At 38.8% G+C, this 14,891-nt stretch overlaps 1 protein-coding gene across 3 annotated transcripts in view; it reads right to left on the bottom strand.

The window, feature by feature from the left end:
* Window positions 1-14,891, bottom strand: part of cpne4a (copine IVa) — a 68,462-nt gene that overhangs the window by 14,894 nt on the left and 38,677 nt on the right. For all 3 annotated transcript variants that reach the window (XM_058747775.1, XM_058747774.1, XM_058747776.1), the window contains 6 exons: window positions 11,868-11,951; window positions 11,694-11,783; window positions 6,261-6,359; window positions 4,504-4,590; window positions 4,161-4,220; window positions 1,003-1,136 (listed from right to left, as the gene is read on the bottom strand). In XM_058747775.1, coding sequence (XP_058603758.1) covers window positions 1,003-1,136; window positions 4,161-4,220; window positions 4,504-4,590; window positions 6,261-6,359; window positions 11,694-11,783; window positions 11,868-11,951 — 554 coding nt within the window. The remainder of the gene's footprint in view (window positions 1-1,002; window positions 1,137-4,160; window positions 4,221-4,503; window positions 4,591-6,260; window positions 6,360-11,693; window positions 11,784-11,867; window positions 11,952-14,891) is intronic.

Here is a 14,891-nt window from a genome sequence, read left to right as displayed (position 1 = left end):
GTCAAAAAACACTGGGATTTAGCATGTTATCCAAAAACTGCTTCGGGGTTTCTAAATAATCACCAACTGTTAAAATGCAAAGGTCACAGGTCTAATAAAATAAGGTTTGAAAATAACAGGCTGCCTGTCAAAATGTACAGTTTAATCCCACCTTGTTTTGCTGTCTTTACCATATGTTTAATTACAACAGTCCCAGTCTGTGGATGACACATGCTACTGTTTTTACAGCAAAATGGAGCAGGTATGTAAATTGGGATCAAAATAAAACAATGTTTTTCATAAATTCCAATTAACCACTCTCTGTTTACTGTTTGAAGTGAAAAGCATTGTAAATTAAGTTTTCAGTTTTGTGTCTTGGTTCTGTCACTACAACAGTTTTTCCCATTTAATCTCTGAAGTTCAGGATATCACTTTTCTTCATATTAGCTGTGTGCCTACAGCAGCAAGTCAGTCACTGACTTACCAGATGGTGTTTTCTCCTAAGGAAACTAGTCTCAAACGGGCTTCCAAGCCACCATATCATCACGTATAAAGAAATGTGTGACCTGCATATTGCTCTCTGTGCTCCAGGGCTTTCAGTTTTTCAAAAAGAAAAAAAAAATCTGTCACTGTGGGTAAAACACCCACTATCACATGAAATATTTATATTTTTTCTTGTAAAAAATGTTCTTCAGTCAGAATGCATGGCTACTTTTGAATGGTCATCAATGGTGAATGATGCATCCACATCTACAAGGTTTTGGGACCATGCTAACCAGCCAAACCTTGACCCCTTGTTTCTTTCACATTTTTATCTTTTAGACAGCCTACACATTATATATATAAAAAAATAAAACCCCAATGTTGGGACTCTACTTTACTCACTATACTGTCAAAATACTGCACACTCTGAGAAATAGAACTGACTCACAAATGTGTGAACCCAAACAACTGGTGTATGAAAGAAAGTCGAGAACCTAGAGAGCTGAAGTTGGGATTTGATTGGCTGTTCAGCCAGCTCACCTGTCATAGTCTTGGCAAATCTCCCCCACTGCGACTAAAGCTTTCAGATACTCGTTAGGCTGGTAGGGGTGGATGTAGTGTAACGAACAACTGTTTCTAGGATCCCCATTAGAGGCTGTGAAATCAATCGCTACCTGAAAAGACAAGTAGCAATCAAAGTAGTGCTTTGACGCTAATTACTCAAAATGTATACACCATGTGGAGAATCGCTACAGAGCGCCATCTCCTAACAGCATTGACAGAGAGTAAACAGATTGCATAAACCTGTAAAATGCATGAATTAATGTAGGCGTGGGGCTACCTATGTAAATAAAATATCGAAGTGTCTATTTACACTAAGTGCAATTAGCCTGCCTTGTTGGCAGAGGCTATTTACACTAACTCCGCCCACCAGCGTGTGATTGGGCTAGTCAACATTACAAAAAAAGCTCATCAGTCGTCAGCTCCAGTGGCACTGATGGTAAAACGTGTCGTACTCCTTTTGACGCGAACAACCTGCGTTCGAATCCATCTTTTGGTGAACTTTTTTTCTCCCTTTTCAAATTTCACATCACATCAGAAAATAATTTATTTTCAATAAAAATGAAGGAAATAATCAAAAAGTTGAAAATAAAGTATCGGGTAGGGTTAGGGTAGGTGTAGGGAGGGCTTTATTGTCCCAATAAGGTGGCATCCATTTAATAATTTGAATTAAAATTAAAATTTACACTCAATAACTTATTATTGCATACTGTTTTATAATGTACTACAATACTGAGGTGCAGATAATTGCCACTATTTGCAATAAGTAGTATAAATTGCAAAAAATCCTGCTATTTTCACTTAGTGTAAATAGCCTCTATTGCTATTTACACAGTGCAAATAGGCGCTGCCATAAAATATACCTGGCTTGTATAGTTATGACGTACATCTTAACACAATATTTCCTATAAATACCAAAAGTCATGGACCAAAAATCAATAGCATGGACAGACTTCACTGACTTTGTTTCTCATGATCATAAAACCCATGTCATTTTAAGTAGTGGTGCTCAAATAATTTTTAGGAGCACAACCAATAAAATAAAAAAATTTGACACGTAACACTCCAAATCAGGGGGAAATACCTATAGTTTATACCCAATGTCTTGAAATAGTCTCTATTACCAACTCAAACGTTTGCTAAAACATATGTTTTATTAATTCATTAAGCTTAACTACATTTCATCAAAAATTTATGTTGATGCAATCATATAATTTAATGTTTTTTCAATGTTTGTGCTTTCTATGTATGTGTGTGTGTGTGTGTGTGTGTTTTTAATCAAATTAGTCATTAATAACCCATATGGATTTTATAGCATTTATCTACAGTACATGTACCAACCCTCTGATTGTGTTCGGATTCCTGTCACACTTGTGGTGTTCCCGGTCAAAAATGACCAGACTCCAAACAATTGCTTATAAATCTGTCATTATGCTATATTATCACCAAATATTGGATTCAATCTTTTTGTCAACTTGTTTTCTTTCATTTAGGACTGTTTTTGTGTTTCTCTGTGCATCTGATTAATCGTAGGCCTCATTTCTCTGAGAGTAGGAACCTCGTTTTTTTGTGTGAAAAAAAGCATGTTTATGAATAATTTTCACAATATGAGATAAAAAATTATGAAAATTTGTGCTGTTTATCACACTAGTGTGCTTTAATGTTTAATCAGGAAGTTTGCTTTTAAATGCTTTAATTTTATACAAAACTGCACAAAGTCACACTTATCAAAAATGGCCAGCCATTGAAAGTGAATGGGGAAGAATGAAAGTAAGAGAAACAACTAGTGTTCAGGAGCATGTTGTGCTTGCAAACATAAAGGCCTTGGACCTGTGCATGTGTGGATGCATGTATACTCACGCTATCACACACACACACACACACATCCATGCATACAAACTATTGTGAGTATTACACCTATTTCATCCTACCATGAACTGCATGCAATATGCTTTTATGATAACTCTCTCTCTATCTCTCTCTCTCTCACACACACACACACTTGACTTCAAAATAATATTTTCTTTCATCACATATTCTAGACAAAACATTATGAAAATAGGTTTTGAGGCTTTCATGTTCTCAGAGTAATGGTGATGTTTTTTTGTGATCTTCCCCATTCACTTTCAATGGCTGGCCATTTTTGACAAACTTCCTAATTAAATTAAATTTCATAATTTTTTATCTCTTATTGTGAAAATTATTCATAAAAAATGCTTTTTTCACTCAAAAAATGAGGTGCCTACTCTCAGATAAATGAGGCCTACGATTAATCAGATGCAAATAGAAACACAAAACCAGACCTAAATGAAAGAAAACAAGTTGACAAAAAAAATGAATCTAATATTTGGTGATAATATAGCATAATGAGAGATTTATAAGCAACTGTTTGGAGTCTGGTCATTTTTGACCGGGAACACCACAAGTGTGACTAGGTGAAATAAAACCCACCAAAAATTACGAAAATTGTAAGAAAATTTCTGAGAAGTATTTATACCCTATGTGAACAAAGTCAGTAAGTTCGAGTCCAATGCGATAACGTTAACTAGTATTTTCGGGAAAAAGAAAATCTTCTCTGGGTCAATTTGACCCGAACACAACCAGAGGGTTAAGAAGAAAAGGTTTGTAAAAAATGCAGGTCTACCCGTTTGCTTTCTAGAGAAATATCAACACTTATTAAAAATGCATGTTATATAAATTCATAAAACGAACATGTGATCAGTTTAACTGAAACTTCATTCTAAAAACCTTTCAGGAGAATCTGTATGAGAACAATTCAGAAAGAACCTATTGTGACAGAAAATAAAAATAATGAAACACTACGGTGCACACAAAAGTGTCATGTGAAAATAGCAGTGCTGTTAGCAGGTGAGACAATTATTACTTTATAAATTATGCAAAAAATAAACATTTAGAATGACACTTTGTTTTTCCTGTTCTCATTAGCATGTACATGGTAATGAATAATAAATCATGAGTGCTCTGCCTAATAATAACATAATTCATTAAACAAAACTGGCGGCTATGCTAATGTCAGAGAAAACAAATAAAAATGGATGATTCGGTTTATAGATATAAACACAGATAAATGAGCTCCATCAACTAAGAAAGCATGAGTTGTATCTGTCTGGACTTACTGTAAACTGTATTTGGCAACCACCCATGATGTAGTCCAGAAAGGAATGCATCTTAATGATCTGTGGATACAAAAGGACAGGTTATTGTGAATTCAAGCAATTTCATGTTGCTATCTTGTAATTTATGTCAGCTATGATCAAATTCAGTGGCCATTTGCAGAACTGGGATCTCACATTTTAGCCGAATGGAATGATTCTAGCGTGTGTGAAGTTCCCACCTCCATCTACTGTAACAATCAACGCCTCTGCTGACAGCATGACACTGCCACTTTTTGAAATACAGGGCCTACGGGGAGGAGACAAAGTCCTCTAGAGAGATCATTTTATGATGAAAAAATATTACCTTGCACTGATTCAGAATGACAATCCCAGAGTTCTTGTAATTCTTCTTCTTGACTTTATATTTGGGGTTTATGCATTCCCACTGGACCTGGCATTGTTTCAAAAATATAAAAATAAAAAATAAAAACAAACCATTAGCTTTCCATCATTACTGGTTGGAGTGGGCGATTGAGACATCCTGGACAATATAATGGCTTCATTAGAATGTGTGAGACGGTGCATAATCGCTTCCCATTGGAGCAGCGAAGGCCAAAAACAAGTGCTCCAATAGACAATAGACTCAGAAAACAACAATTTCAGTCATAATAATGAGGAAAGATGTCGAGCCTGAAAGCGATGTTTTAAAATAATTAGCAGAGTCTGGTACTGACGCCTGCGGTATAGAGATACCAGCCCAAAGCGTTTGGGACTTCACAAGAGAAAGAGGTGTCATCCAGCTGTAGCTGTGCATTTTAGCAGAGTTACAATTAACTGACAGCTTAAAAGACAATGACTTATTGTTTTCAAAATCAGAAAGAGAATGGCTAATTTAGTCTTTAGCAGTAATGGTTAATCACTGGATCCATTTTTAGAGCAAGCTGCACATTGTGGACTATTTAATGGGGACTGAATACTCTTTAACACTTACACAGAACATACTCGTTATTGACTATTAAGGAGGATGTGGTCATTCTGTGTGAAATTTTCAACCATAAAAAAAATGAAATTATCCAGTTTGCTTCCAGTTTGTAAACAGCATAGTGGTCCTGAAATGCAATAAAGCTCAAACTTCAAATTACAGAAGTGAAGAATGACTTAATGGACACTTATTGTGTTTGCCTGACATTTAAAGTGCACAGCAACATTGTTTTGCAGACAACGCAAAATAGCATTTCTATAGCAAGTTTTTCAATCAGTTGTGCCATTAAATTAAATTGTTCCATTTATAATTCCATTTGAGCACCTTTTGCAGTCAGTCATTTTGAGTTCAATTATGTTTTTTGGTATGTGTAAGTCAGGTCCTTTTTAAATGGATTTGGTTTCAAAGAATCGACTAGTGCTGTCAAACAATTAATCACGAAGGTTTTATTTACATAATATATGTGTGTGTTCTGTGTATATTTATTATGTATATATAAATACACACACATACAGTATATATTTTCAAAATATTTACATGTATTTATATGTCTACATTTATATTCATATCATTTATATTATAAATAAATATATTTAATATATAAAAATAACATATTTTTCTGAAATATATACATGCATGTGTGTGTATTTATACGTACATAACAAATATACACAGTACACTTACATAGATTAAAAATCATCTTATGAATCAGTAATTCAAACAATCATTGAATCAATCCGAATCTATCTGTCTGTCTAGCTATCTATCTATACATCTGTCTTTTTAGATGATGAGAATATGTGAGAAAAATTCAGCCGTTCAGTTCAGGGATACTGGAGGTTCTCTAAAGAATCTGTTAAAGTATAGAAGAAACTAAACTGATGGTGACCTACGTGAAGATCTCCTCACATAACCTCATTCCTCTTTCATCTTTCACTTTTGCTGATTACACTTTGAACCAAACTAGTTCCTTCTCATCAGTAGCTTAACCTGCTCTGAATATCTCACAGCGCTGTATCAAATAACGTCAACTGGATTTAAAAAGCTGCTTGGCTTGTAGATGGTGTTCTCTGTGTGTTGGATGTGAAAGTGCTAAAATAAATTGATACATTTTTTAATAACAAGTTTAAAACTGTTACCTGTCTTCCATCCATTGCTGATCGCATCTCTTTGAATGTAGCTTGAAACTCCCCTATGAAATCATGCTTTCCGTTCGAGTCCCAGTCCCACACTGTACACTGGATGTTAAGGGAAGAACACAACCGGCTAAAATTGAATATTAATAAGGCACACCATCTACTCTTGTTGAACCCACTCTGGTTGCCTACATATGGTCCACAAAGAACACCGATCACCACAAATGTCTGGAATCCGAACACACAGCATGAAGAACTGGAGCAAACTTATCATCACTGTCCTCCATGCATTCATGCATTAAACATAAAGTGACATTACAAATTAATTAAAGTTTGATGGTTTTCTGCAATATTCAGGACAACCAGGGGTTGATTATATAATGTTGCTGTAAAAGAGGAGACCAGGGCATAGTGGGTGCTTTTCATTCACACAGTACTTAGCCAGCGCAATTCTGTTTCAACATTTTCATGCTTTTATGACGCAAGATGGAAATGAGTTAGACAAGCACAATTTAATGCTGATGTGTGTGATTTTTACTGTACACCAGCATGCGTCAACTATAACTAAGCCATCTGTAGCCATTTCGTCAGCCTGAAACAGCAAGATTGGCTCAACTAATGCCATTAGATGGGGGCAGGACTATCTGCTCAACCAATAGAAGACAAAGTGTTAAAAGATTTTCTGAGGGAAACCTTTTCAGAAAGAAATAGCTTCAGCTTTAAAAGCTTTAAACACTTCAGCCTTAAAAGAAAAAGAAACAAATTCTAATTAATCAAAAACTACTAATTCATAAAAAAACTTAGTAATTTGTGAAACATCTGGGGTGAAAATGAAAAAGTAAGCAGCAAGGTAAGAAAGGATACAACTAAAGAGCAGTAAACCCCTTCATAATAACTAGCATTTCTACATTGAAATAATTGCAAAACTTGCTAATCATTCTATGCTGATGCTGATTCTTATTATTATCAATGTTGACAACAGTTGTGCTTTAAAAGAAAAAATCTGGTAACACTTTAATTAAAGCCTTTATCTATAATTCATCATAAAAGTAGCTTTAATGTATTAATTAAGACTTGTAATGCACTTTATAATGCATTGTACAATCTCATGAATAACTGTAACCACACTTCATACATTATACAGTAACACTAATCAATTCATTGTTACACATTTTAAATTTGGTTATAATTACTTATGACAAGATATAATGTATTACAACGCACATTATGAATAATTGTAATGCATTATCGCCTTTAATAACCCTTTATAAGGCATTATACATAAAGGCTTTAAGTAAAATGTTACCAAAAATCTGACTCTGAATTTTTGAACGGTAGTATATAGCTTTTTAAGAAAATGACAACTAAAAGATGTTAAGCATCCTGCAGAAAGGCTGAGAGTTTAATGTTAATGAGAGAGTCCGTCTGAAGCATCTAGTTCATCATTTGAACTCTGTTTGATAGAGAAAGTCAGTGTACACAACAAGAAAAATGAAAACATAACGTTTAATATTTCATTAGCCCACAACAAATACGCTTTAGTGGAGTCATAATAAGGCCTGTCGAATATCGGCAGGATCCAATCAATCACAGTCATTATGAGTTAACAACACACTCCCTTAAGTGTTCAGCAGAGGTTCTAAAAGGAAGACACGTTTCCCACACGGATCGCCTTTGCTCAGAGTGGTGTGACAGCAGCGCTTTAATGGACTCCTAAAGGGCAGGTCTGGGAATGGGGTGAGCTCCAGCTGTGAGCTGAGCCTAGTCCGTGAGTGATTCTGCAGATGGCATGGAGGCATGCTACTAAATGAGGCTGAGCCATTTGCTTTAATAAGGTCTGAGTTCTGTTCAGTCATGAGTGGGCAGAAGGGAGGCCGCATGCAGCCATATGCTTATGCACTACAAGCAGGACAAGAGGCACACAGGTGCCCTTAAGAGATGTTTATAGGGGGCCCAAAGCATCTTATTGTTAAATGGATAGTTCATGGAGTACACAGACTCCATCACTCCAGTGTAACACTGTGCTTTAATGCTATTTTTAACATTTGCTATTTGAACTTCCATTACATAATCTTAAAAAAAAAGTTTCATGGTTTCCCCAAAAATATTTGTGGGCGGGGTTTGGGGGGAAGAAACTTCCGGGTTTCTTACAAGTTTCGGAAAGTTTTCTTCATTCGGCAGCGCTGCACAGGACTCGCTCGGGAACAATGTCTCTAAAGAGTGTTTCTGTGTTTTTGGTTGTAAGGTAAAGATAACCTTGTTCAGCTTCCCGAAGAACCTAGCGTTACGTGAACAGTGAATGCAGTTTGTTTTTTCGGGGCAGTTTTTCACAAGTGTGTTTGTTGACGAACATTTTATAAACAAGGCTTTATAAAGGTTTTATAAAGTGTGACAATAAGCTACTTTGACAGTATTATTATCTGTAGTATTGCTGATGTTGTGTCCACACAAATGATGATTTTTTTTTCATTAAGAGTAATACTGAATCAACCTTAAGCATTCATTTTGTTAAAAGAATAGGAAAGCTCTAGCATTAAAGATCAAAATAAGCAACTGGCTGCTGCTGAGGTAAATAGATGCTCTTGAACTTTCTCTGCTATATCTATTGCAATGGCTGAAGAAATGGTCGTTAATTCTTGATTTGGGTACGGCACAGACATGTTACAGGTAATAATATGATCAAAAAGTCATGGCAACAAACAACTAAGTCAGTTTAACTTTCACCATCAATTTGACTTAATTCATGTTTTATTGTTGCTTATTGCCACTGTAGGCTTAGGCTTCTTTTTTCTATTAATTTGAATGAATATAAAAATTAATAAAATGAGTTTTATTTATTTTTTGTTACAAAATTTTCATTTATTTTTAACTCTGCACCCCCAGAGTTAAATTCTCATCCAGCACCCGTACGATCAGCACTGGAGCTCCTCAGGGCTGCGTTCTCTCCCCACTGCTCTTCTCCCTCTACACCAATGACCGCACATCTACAGACCCCTCTGTCAAGCTCCTAAAGTTTGCAGACGACACCACACTCATCGGCCTCATTCAGGACGGTGATGAGTCTGCTTACAGACAGGAGGTTGAGCAGCTGGCTGTCTGGTCCAGTCTTAACAACCTGGAGCTCAACACGCTCAAAAACGTGGAGATGAAAAAGGACTTCAGGAGAAACCCCCTTGCTCTCCCCCCACTCACCATCATGGACAGCACTGTAACAACAGTGGAGTCTTTCAGGTCCCTGGGCACCACCATCTCTCAGGACCTGAAGTAGGACATTCACATAGACTCCATTGTGAAAAAGACCCAGCAGAGGTTGTACTTCCTTCGCCAGCTGAGGAAGTTCAACCTTCCACAGGAGCTGCTGAAACAGTTCTACTCTGCCATCATTGAATCTGTCCTCTGCACTTCAATAACTGTCTGGTTCAGCTCAGCTACCAAATCTGACCTCAGAAGACTACAGAGGGTAGTCCGGACTGCTGAGCAAATCATTGGTACAACCCTCCCCATTCTCCAAGAACTGTACTCATCCAGAGTGAGCAAAAGGGCTGGCAAAATCACTCTGGACCCCTCACATCCAGCACACTCCCTCTTCGAACGGTTGCCGTCTGGTCGGCGCTACAGAGCACTGAGCACCAGAACAGCCAGGCACAGGAGCAGTTTCTTCCCTCAGTTTCCTCATCGCATGAACACTTGACAATAAACGTGGAACACACAACACTATTATACATTTATTTATTTAACACACATACGTATTTACATTTCAAATTTGCACCTAACATACCTGTACACATTAAATTGTCTATTTTGTATATTGTGTTTTTGCCATTTTGCACATTGTCTATTTTGTATATTTGTATATTATTATTTTTATTATCTGTGTCTTGTCACTGTCAATCTGTCACACTGTGGAGCTTCTGTCACTAAAACAAATTCCTCGTATGTGAAAACATTCCTGGCAATAAAGCTCATTCTGATTCTGATTCTGATATGATAAAACTAAAGAGCTTTTGGAGATATGAAGGATGCAGTACTACTCTCAAGATTAACATGAGATTGGGTGAAACTGTGTGTTATGCCCCCTTTAAGCAGCACAACTGTTTTCAACTGTCTGGCAAATTTTTCTTAAACGATAGAATGACAGACAGTCCTTAAAATGATTTCTGAAGGTTTGTAAATGTACAAAAATAAATAAATCTTAACTTTTGAACAGTAGTATATGTTTACAGTATATCTCAAAATCTAGTAGTACCTATGTTTTTAATATCGACCGGTTAAACAATGAATCAACTAAAGGAATACTACTTCACACAAAATTAGCAGTGAGGTTTGTGCTGATCGTAATGTTTTGTAATGTTTACTGCTTAATGCCTGTTTGATTAGGGACATAAATTGCATCTATCTATCCATCTATCTATCTATCTATCCATCTATCCATCTGTCATGATTATAATAATTTAACAGAAGGTACTTTAATGTAGATCGGTGTTCTTGAACACATTCATTTCAAACTTTCCCTGAGTAATTCCTTTCCCAATGAAATCAAGCAGTCTTTGATGAATGACGAACGAATAAATAAAGCAAGAGAAGGCTAGAGAGGGAAAAGAGGGAGGTAAATTATGAAATGCACATATTTAAGTAGAACGCATGGGAATTCCTAGTGAATCCTTGCTGAAATACATGCTCACCAAGCCTTATAATCCCGACCCAGTGTAATCAGGCCATGTGACTGATCAGAACTCCTGCCAGATATCTGATCTCAACACACACGGTGGTCCAGCAACACTCATTGAATTTCAAAGCAGTATGGAAATCAGCACTGCTCATCTTTCTGTGTAAGCTAGTCTAGCTCTGTCACTAAGCTAGTCTTAAAAAGTTAGTCATCTAATTATTTTTCTTTGAGACTGATCATAACGTTTTAAAGTCAGTTACATAAAGGTAGACTGGTCTAATTTGAATCCGAAAAGTAAGACTGATTATTATTATTATTACTCCTAATTGGTTGAAATAGTGGCTATGTTTATGCAACTGGCACCAGGTAATCATTTAAACCAGTAATACAAAAGTACACTTATGCAACAGCATAAAAAGAGTCTATATTTCACTAACTGCATCAAAATGCACTGGAAATCTGAACATTGACATGTACGTCTGCATTAATTCAATAATAAAACAACTTTTCCCAAAGTGCTGAAGTGCCTTTCAGTAAAATTTTAGTAGAATTGACAGGTAAAACACAGACTATTTTTACCCAAGTGCAAATACATAAAATTACGAACACAATGCATACTCTTCTAAGCTTCTTATAACCTGCCACCTGCCAGGAACATGGATTGCAAACGCTAATGTAAATGTAAAAATTAATTAAAATGGATCTATGTTTTTATTTATTAGTGTAAGTCAAATACACATTGATCTCCAACAGCAAGTGACATATTTTACCTTCAGTATTCTTTCATGGTCTCCACTACAGAGTGAGTTAAGGGATGTCTTGAAGGTCTTCCACATGGGATTGAGGTTATTCATGACAGTCTGTGTGCAGAGGGGAAGAGAGAGCGATTCAGTGTCAGTTAAGCACTATCACAGAGAGATCTTAGAGAGAAATGGTTGTCTTACCTCTGTTCTGTGCACTAGCTGCTGAGTGTTGTCATCATTTACCCTGTAGATCTCTAAGAAAGGATCCGACTTGCTGAAAAAATCCTGAGGGAATAACAAACACTGAGATCAGTTGATAGCATCACAAACAAAGTAATTCTGGAGAATTTGTACATTCCATAATATGCATCATGCATCTAATGTACATTCATTTAGCCCAGCAACATCACCACTGTTTCTAACAGCTGTTTGCTCACTGCTTTAACTGTACTATTATATTTAAATATTACATATGTAGCCGATGATAGTATTTTTTATTTGACGTAAACCGGTGAGATGTTTTTAAATTATGGCTTTGTTATGCTATTAAGCGATTAGCTTTGCCATTATGAGTTTGTTTTGTTTTTTTGTTTTTAGCTAAAAACCTAAGGGGAGGACAAGGCATTGAGAGACGTTGAATTGGGTTTCTCGTCGGGGCACTGTTGGCTGCAAGCTCGTACACGGACACTGGCGTTGCTGTTTCCCGTGCAGCAGTAGGGTGCAGACCGCCTCGTCCAACAGCACGGTGCCTATTAATTGCCTGACCGGCAGATTTTGAGTATGTGAACTCAAACTAGTGTGCTGCAGAGCTGTTCATCTTTTGAGGCTACCAGTGCGTTTACTAGTGTTGGCTACACCGAATATCAGCTGAACGGAAGCTTGGCGTGCCGTTGTTTACATTTATTGCTGCGTATCTCTTCATTCTGACGTCGCCACCGAGTTTTGTTTTGTATTTTAAGGTCTAAGGATGCAACAGTTACTTTGGTTTACATCTTTTTGTGAGCATTGCAGTTTTGTTTTCCGTTTTTGCTGAAATTATTTTGTTGTGAATTTATTCTTATTTGAACCTGTATTTTTGTTTCTTTTTTTGTTGAATTAAGATTGGTGAATTTATGGTTATTTGCAATTTTATGTTTTTGTTTTGTTTTTGATTCAATTGTCATTCATTTTATAAGAGTGTATGTGTGTGTGTGTGTGTGTGTGTGTGGGTGGGTGAGTTTGTGTGTGTGAAGGATTTAGTGTGACTTCATTGTGGTTTTGCTTTCTCTCCAGGAGTTGGGGTACCAGTGATCGTGTGAGGGGCAAGCCCCTTTCTCTGTTTGGGTGGTGGTTTATTCTGCGTGCAGTGTCCAACACTTGGGGATGGAATAGCATCCTTGAGGTCTGAGTGTGCACATTGTTACGAGTCTGTTGTGCAAAGCAAAGCACACGACGAAGGAGTATAATAAAGAGTTCTTTTTAATTATTCACAGACTGAGAAGGGCACAACCAAACATAAATCCAAAACGATAGCAGACAAAGTAAGAATGATAAACACAGACTATATATACTGAACGCAATTAGGGAGGAACAGAAAACAGGTGTGGAACTAATTAATCAAAAACCATGGAAACAAACTAGGCAGGAAGACGGAGGCATAGAAATCTAAACTAAAACAGGTCATACATGTAACATATCGCCTCCTCCTGGAACGATGCGTCCTCGCGCCGACAAAGCAGTCCAACAGGGGAGGGAGGGTGGGGGTTCAGGAGGCGGGCGTGGAGTGGGTGAGGGGCAGGCAACAGGAAAGGGGCAAAAACAAAAAGAGTCCAAGAAGTCAGTCCAAGGGGGAGTGGAGGGTGGGAGGAGCCAGGGAGGAGCCCGGAGCAGGAGGAGCCAGGTGGAAATCCAGAAGCCAGCCAGGATAGTGGCCCGTGGTGGAGTCGACGGTGGGAGGAGCCATGGTGGAGTTCGGGCAGGTCGACACCAGGGGGCCGACTGGCCGAGATGATGCCGGTGGAGTAGGAGCCCAGGATGGAGCCGAGCAGACGCAGAGCCAGGGTGACATCGAGGATCCGGAGGGCCTAGGCGGAGCCAGCGGCTCAGGCGACTGAGGCAAAGGCGGGGATCCGGAATGCCGCAGCGGAGCCTGAGTGACAGAGGACGAAGGTGGAGCTGGAGGGAGGGAGGGAGGAGCCCAACGGAGCCAGAGGGACGAGGCGGAGCTGGAAGAGTGGAGTCCCGGGGAGTAGGCAGGGGGTCGACTGACCAAGGCAGAGCCGGAGGGACGAGGGAGCAAGTGGAGCTGGTGGAATGACGGGCCATGGTGGAGACGAGGGAGCCAGGAGCCGATGGGTCAGAGGACCAAGGTGGAGTCAGGGTCTCGAAGGCTGGAGGCAGAGACTGGGGATCCTCCAACCCCGAGGTAGCTGGTGACAGAAAGTCCCGAAGCACAACCGACCTACCAGACATGGCGTGCTTAGGGTGAGCTGAGGGGCTTTCCTGAGGCAGCAGAGACAAGGCTGAAGGACTGGCTGGCTGATACAGAGGAGGAGGGAGTGGGAGGCTGGGTGGGAACCTCCTTGAGACTTTCGTCGAGGAGCTGGCCGAGGAAGGAGTACTGGGCGGAACCAGCAGGGGCTCTGGAGAGCTGGACGGAACCAGCAGCGGCACTGGAGAGCTGGACGGAACCAGCGGGAAAGGGAGAAGCCAGAATTCCTCTTCATTCAAACAGTTCAGAGTCCAGTAACAGCTCACCCTCAGTGGTGGGAGTGTGGGCAGGGTTATCCTCCATTCCCTCGATCTCCACAATTATTCCCACGACGCACAATGTTGCCGGGTCATACACCTGGTCAGTCACGTTCTTGAGCCCTGGCTCCGGGGCGATGAGAGGCTCTGTCACTTTAAATGGTGCTGGCTCTTTAATCGCGGCCAGCTCGGAAAGGCATGCCAGATCGAGAAAGTCCCTGGTATGGTCTTCCAGCGAACGGTCCATTTGCTCGAGGCACAGGAGTTGGACGGCTGACAAGTCCATTCCGGGAGAGTAACGAAAAAAATAAAAATAAACAGAAAGAAAAAGAAAAAAACGCCGCTAATCTTACTCACTTTGTGGGTCTGCTATTCTGTTACGAGTCTTTGTGCAAAGCAAAGCGCACGACGAAGGAGTATAATAAAGAGTTCTTTTTAATTATTCACAGACTGAGAAGGGCACAACCAAACATAAATCCAAAACGATAGCAGACAAAG

The sequence above is a fragment of the Onychostoma macrolepis genome, chromosome 16, assembly GCF_012432095.1.
Source record: "Onychostoma macrolepis isolate SWU-2019 chromosome 16, ASM1243209v1, whole genome shotgun sequence".
Classification (NCBI taxonomy): domain Eukaryota; kingdom Metazoa; phylum Chordata; class Actinopteri; order Cypriniformes; family Cyprinidae; genus Onychostoma; species Onychostoma macrolepis.
This window is presented reverse-complemented; position numbering and strand designations above follow the sequence as displayed.